The 6,602-nt window shown below is 40.1% G+C and overlaps 1 protein-coding gene across 1 annotated transcript; it reads right to left on the bottom strand.

Moving 5' to 3' along the window:
- Positions 1–2,167: 2,167 nt before the first annotated feature.
- On the bottom strand, positions 2,168–4,049 carry LOC103361610 (regulator of G-protein signaling 21-like). Its single transcript, XM_008287777.1, has 5 exons — positions 3,711–4,049; positions 3,551–3,619; positions 3,392–3,453; positions 3,122–3,288; positions 2,168–3,038 (listed from the first exon to the last, which is right to left on the bottom strand). Exons 1-5 carry the CDS (start codon positions 3,761–3,763, stop codon positions 2,817–2,819), a joined length of 573 nt encoding a protein of 190 aa, XP_008285999.1. The 5' UTR covers positions 3,764–4,049; the 3' UTR covers positions 2,168–2,816.
- Positions 4,050–6,602: the final 2,553 nt, after the last annotated feature.

Here is a 6,602-nt window from a genome sequence, read left to right on the forward strand (position 1 = left end):
TTAAAAAGAAAAAATAACAATAAATAAATTATTATTATTATTTTATTTATTTGACTTTACATTTCTACTTTTGTCAGCCTTTTCTTTTATAGATTCATTTTTGATTGATATTGCTTTATATTTCCACATTAATCAGTTTTCATTTTATTTACTCGTCTTTATATTTCCACTTTTATTTTTATTAGTCTTTGATAGATTTATTTTTGTAATTTGGCACTCTCACTGCTCTATAGTACGTGAAGGCTTGAATGTCAGGTAAACAGCACTGCCAAAGCATCCAGTATGGTCCAATTCAAAAGTAAGATGAGAAAATTAAATAATATGTATATTTTTTAAATGTAGTGAAAAGAATAGGTAGATTAAAATAACAAAGCAATTTCAGTTTTTTTTTTTTGTAAAACTGTAAATTTCAAAATTCATGGATAACAATAATTATATTTCAGCTTTAAAAATATAATTTTGGTTAAGGAGCTTCTACATACTGGTGTATTGACCATTACAGAGACATAAGAAATGATTTTGGTAATTACCAGTGCTGTTAGTTTAGGGCAGCTGTGGCGTAAACCTGCTGTATTCAACTATTTTCTAATGTTTGCAGTTTATTTATGTAGTGTGAGAGGAACAGCTTTGTTTAGAAGGTTTTTACAGACTAATTTGATGCTGATTTACTTTGGAATCCTTGTGAAACAGAGGCTGAACCACACATCATAGATCACCTGTAGAGAATTTTATTAGGCTACTCTGTCATAACTAAAACTAGCGGTGAGTGTGTACAAACGCATATACGTGTCTGACACCATTTTAATAGATCAGCGTGCTTCTGTAATGTCACACACACTCACCTTTGCCTACTGTTGCCACTATAGGTGAATGTACAGCATGTCTCTACCGAGCACAGTACTTTCCTTTTCCTTCAAGCGAAGCGTTCATTCATCGACTAAATCATGTGGCCGTCACACGCAGTCAGAAAGTGACCCTGGATGCCCCTCCATGGTTTCCTGTATTCTTCATCTCATCATTTCTTCTATTTAACCTGCTGCCACTTGCATCAGAGTGGCCACAGAAGGAGGCAGACAGTGATGATCTCACAGTACGAAGACTGTTTGGTCTGATTAGCATGAAGTCTTAGCCTGTGGTCATTTCCAGTTTCATCATCAGCCTTTTCCTTTCATAACTTTTTACATAACAGCGAGCAAAGACGCAAATGGGAAAGAAAATTGAGCTAAACCTAAAGATAAAAATATTAAATAAGGTGGCAAGTTAGGAAAATAGTAAAAATCGACCCACTGAGATTAAAGACGAGGCGAATCTCCTGAAACCAGAAGAGCTGCAGGTAAAATAAGACAAATTAAATTGCCCTCAGGATGAATATGAGTCCAATTTCATGTTGTTCTATTCCAGGTTTGAAGTGCACGTGAGGGAATTCAGGGACATCTGTCGCAACATACTCCAATTATTTCTGCTTGTTTGGTGAGAACCAACATTAAAAGTCAGCACCGGGATAAAGTAAAGGGGTTTTAAAAAAAACTGTTAGATTCTTATAAATAAATAAAACCAAGTGTCAAATTCACCATAATCCAGCACTGAGAGAAAAGTTAATAAGCATCCTTCCATAATGCAGCAGAAAACATGATTTATTCCAGAAAAAGAAAGATGTCTTTGCAGCATAAAAATAGCTTCACATGTCCATCAACAAGCATTTTCCATTGAGGACATATTTAAGAGGTCAAAACTGCAGCAACAGTGAGTATGAAAAGACAAACAGACTTACTTATCCTTCATCAGTAACACTCAAAGTGTTTGCACATGATGTCTAAATGATAAAATTAACAAGAGTTTATTCCCACATCCAATAAGTTACAGTTGAGACGGAACCTCTGCTCATTCAGTTTCACTGTTCACATCTTTATAATGAGCGTTTTCTGCAAATCTACAAACCAGAACATCCATCCATCCATCATCTATAGACCATTTAATCCTCACTAGAGTCACAGAGGAGGCTGGAGTCTATCCCAGCTGACTCAGGGTGAAGGCAGGAGACACAACCAAGCACACTCACATTCACACCTACGGACAATTTAGAATCACCAATTAACCTCAGCATGTTTCTGGACTGTGGGAGGAAGCCGGAGAACTCGGAGAGAACCCACGCTGCACGGGGAGAACATGGAGACTCCACACAGGCATCCTAACCGGGGATCTTCTATCTGCGAGGCTAACCATGAGCCACCGTGCAGCCTCAAACCAGTACACCAACATGTAATTTTGCTTGCAAGGCTTCACAGGCACCACTGGGTGGCAATAGCACCTCAACCGTAAGGACACAGGACGCCTTCACATGACGACTCAAAGGTCTTTTCTGGTTCAGGTTTGCAAACAGTTTAACAATTTAAATGGATTCACCACAGAGTAAAGTCTGTAGCAGTCCAACACTACACGATGCACACATGACAATATTATCTACCTGCATAAACCTGCCTTACAGTCCATAAATATTCAAGTTTACATTCAAGGCACTGGCAGTGTCAGTCAGAACCATCACAGTATTGAACAGCACATTTGTGCAGTAGATGAGGTCCAGTGTTCTTTGTGCACCAGACGGCCTTATCTGCACCATCCTCTGTCCGTGTCACTGTCACGTCTTTCAGTCCTGTCAAACATTTTGTGATATTTTGAGAGAAGGGGAAGCTCCTGCACACCGTCTATCAGCAGCACTTCCTCAGTCTGTCTTTACGCCATCAGCGCTGTGCATGATGTCAGTCCTTGTGCAGGAGGCAGAGGTCACACTGCAGGTTTGGCCGTTGCGTCGTTGCACCTCAAGTGCTCTTTATCCGCACGGCCTTGCGGTGCTTCCCAAGGCCTCTCTGCTTAGAGGCCGCTTGAAAAAGGACTTGGTAGTTCTCCGACTGAATGAAGCGTGGGAAGGAGCCGTTCTCCATCAGGCTGTAGATTTTCTTCTGTGCCACAGTGAAACACGACGGACTTGGTTGTTGAAGACTCTGACTGATGATTTCTCTCGTGTAGAAGTCCAAGTTTACCTGAAAGAGATCACACGGCGGTGACATGCAGTTAGAATGAAGAAAGCTGTGTTGTCACTACAGCTTGTCTATATTCAGATTACCTGTTTGGGAGAATCCGCCTTGATAAACTCTTCATAAATACTCGCTGCTCGCTGAGTTCGTTCCTCTGGACTGTCAAAAGTTTGGAACTCCTGACAGGCGAGCCAGAAGTCCAGGCTTTCCTCGCAGAATTCCGACTTCAGAAATTCCCGAAATGCTACCTGCCCACCTTTTACACAAGAGAACGTAGCTTCAATACACAGAAAGAAAAAAAAAAACAGTAGCCAAGCATGATATTAGTTTTGTGTTGCTTGGAAGCAGATGGAAATTACTTTTCTTGGAAAGGAGCGTCTCCAGAGATTCTCCCAATAGGTTTGCTTCGTTTGTTTCCTGTCTGCAGACGAGGAGAAAACAGAGGTTTTATGGATTAGCTCACGTCTTTAAAGAAAACAGCAAATACAATATTAAATTAGATTTAATAAAGAAAACACCTGCTGATTTTCCTCCATAGCAATGGAGTCTGTATGAGGGTGTGTATTCTGGATTTCCATGCTATGTCTCTGCAAAAGAGGATGATATTTAAAAACTGACACAGGTGAGTAAAAGATTTTAAAAAACAGCCTTGTTGTAGATAAAACATCTTGTACTTACATTCTCTTTGTGACGTGGAGGTCCATGGGTGAAGTCTTGTAGAGCCCAGTCATCGTTTAATTTGAATTTACTCTAATAATTATTTGAAGTCACCTCTCGCTGCTGAAGATGATCCCCACGATCCTTCAATCCCGGTTAGATTTCCAACTCTTCAACGACCGTCCCGGGGTCAGGGTCAGAGTGGAATCCGGCCGCGATGCCGACGAGCTGACGTTTCTCCCTGAACTACAGGTTTTCAGCATCTTCCCTGCCACCTCCCACCCAACCCCTATCTCGTATTGTTGCAAAATTAGAAAGGCACCACATGAATGCTCAAAGTACGTCAAACCTTGTGCTCTTCCTTGGTGTTTAATTATAGAACAAAACTTTGCTGTGTGCACCCTCCGCCCTCCACCCCCATCGCATTCTCCACACTTAAATGCGCGAGGCTGTTTAAAGTCTGTCAGTCCTTACGTCACACAACTCGCCAGTCGAGTCTGCGCTATTCTTAGTCGCAGGTCAAGTGGTCATGAGTTTCTTCGAGCAGTTTTACTTTTTCTATCCCACTGCTTCTGGCATTTTCTCTCACAGTTACCGGATTATGTTCCAGTATTCTTGGGCATTCTGGGAATTTCAGTAACTTGAAAATGTTGTAAGTTTTATGGTTTTACATAATGAAACTGAAAAAGAAGCTTTCCTTGCTGGTTAAACTGCAGACGATGCAATAAATATAAGGAACAATTCAACATCAGCAGCAGAAACTTGGGGTGAAGTTTAGTTAGAGACCCAATCTGTAATCATTTTTGTGATTCTGTGTTTGCATTTTGTCATGTTTATATACTTACTGACATAAAACTTAGTAAGTTCAGTGAAGTTTTCCTTTGGACTCAACAGTTCTTAGTATTGGTTTGAAAGGGAGCAAAAAAAAGAAGCAGAAATATGTGTTTTATGTGATAATGAATGCTCTCTTTGGCTAGAATAACAACTATGAGACAAATCTCAAACACCTCTTTAAAAATTTAAAGCACAGAGCTAAAACGTGACTGTAACCAGCTGCACCACAAGCAGAACAATGGAAGGACACTGTTAATGAAGTGTACATAATATATTTAATTTGTGTGTAATAAGACCAGAAAGAAAGACATTATATATGAAGCTCTGGGGATTCACGTTGAGGTCTTGTGATCAACGGTAAGAAGAGAATACGTGATAGACGGGGTGCAAATGCGCAGATTGTCACAGAAAAATCCATGTTTCCTTATTTCCATACTTCATTTAGAATGCAGGGGATGGAGCTGGGGGATGAAAGCTGACTATATTGTGGTTTTTCAGTTGCTTATCTTATATAAAGAGTATAATTTAACTAAGCATCTACTGTCATGCTAGTAGCTCAGCAACACAGTTTCTCAAGCTAAATGCTAACCTCAGTGCACTGCTGAAGGTTATGTTTATGATGCTCACCATGGTAATTTCACACCAAAGCGTGCAAACACTTGCCGAGTGTGTTTTAACCTAAAGAAACCGCAGAAATCCCTCCAGCAGACGCTTCACTCAAATGTCAATCTGCTGCCTGCACTGCAGGGATAGTCAGGGGACCGCCAACGTCAGAGGAGCTCATCACCCGGACACAGTGAATGTTTGTGCAGAAGTTCACGGAAATATTTTCAGTAGTTGTGTAATATTTAAAAAAAAAAAAACAACAAAAAAAAACATGTCCACTGGCACAGTTAAAAAAGATTATCTCACAAAAGAGCTGAAACATTTGAACTCTTAGCTAATCATAGCTTTGAAAGTGGCACTGATTCAATACTTCCTCGTGTTCCTCTGGTTTACTGGTTTAATCAGCCTAGTGACTGGTTTGATTAGTCACTAGATTGATTAGATTCTGCACGCATAAGGAGTATAATTCAATCAATCCAGCAGCTAATCAAACCAGTCACTAGTTTGATTAAATCATGCACACATAAGGATCGGCTCTCATTTGACTCAGTCACATGAATGAATGTGTGCATGAACTGTTTGAAATCAGAAAGTCCCCAAGATTTCCATTTAAATGAATGTCTGTTGTCCGTATGGTGATTTTTTTAATCATTTAAATGAATGTCTGTTGTCCGTATGGTGATTTTTTTTATAAACCGCAAAACATCTCATGAGTGAAATAAGCAGTCATCGCCGTGGCTGAGCAGTCTGGAAACACAGATTCAGATTTCAAACATAACAAACACAAGGAACCTGTCAACCTGCACGGTGAAGCTTTCTGCAGAGTTAGTCTTTAGAATCGATTTCTGGTTCAAACATCAGAGTCGGTTTCCAGCTCAAATATAATATCCAGCGAGCAGAGTCATCACAGGTGAGCTGGTGTGCTCGAGCTGCAACAAGCAGTGCAGAGGTTGGTCAAGAGAGAAGTCAGGACTTCACTGAGTTCTGCATTCTTCAGAAGCACTAGTGCTGAGTTATATATGCGCCATTTTTTTAAGCAGAAAGGGGAAAAACTTTTTTGACTGTGTGACTTTATGTAACAGAGATGACCTTTTAATGGTTTAATCAACAACCAGAGAGGAAGTTCAAGTGACTGTCTATTGCTGAATGAGGTAACACAGCGGTGACCGGCTCAGTGGCCCACTTATGAAACTAAGGCAGTACAGACGTGACTTGATAATCCGACCCTTAACAATCCTAAATCTTGCTATCTGACAGGTTTTTAGGAAAAACCCACGAAAAACAGCCTTAACATACCGATAGCCTTGGATTCTGACTCCGACATGACATTTTATGTCACCAATCAGGATAATGGCGTATTATTTGACTGAACAATCTGACAGATACGTTCAGACTGCAGGACTTGATGCTCAATTTGGACTTTTTTTGTGAAATCTGATTTCTTTGTGAGTTCCTTCACATTTCCAGTTCAAT

Source organism: Stegastes partitus, unplaced genomic scaffold, assembly GCF_000690725.1.
Source record: "Stegastes partitus isolate 25-593 unplaced genomic scaffold, Stegastes_partitus-1.0.2 Scaffold0, whole genome shotgun sequence".
Lineage (NCBI taxonomy): Eukaryota > Metazoa > Chordata > Actinopteri > Pomacentridae > Stegastes > Stegastes partitus.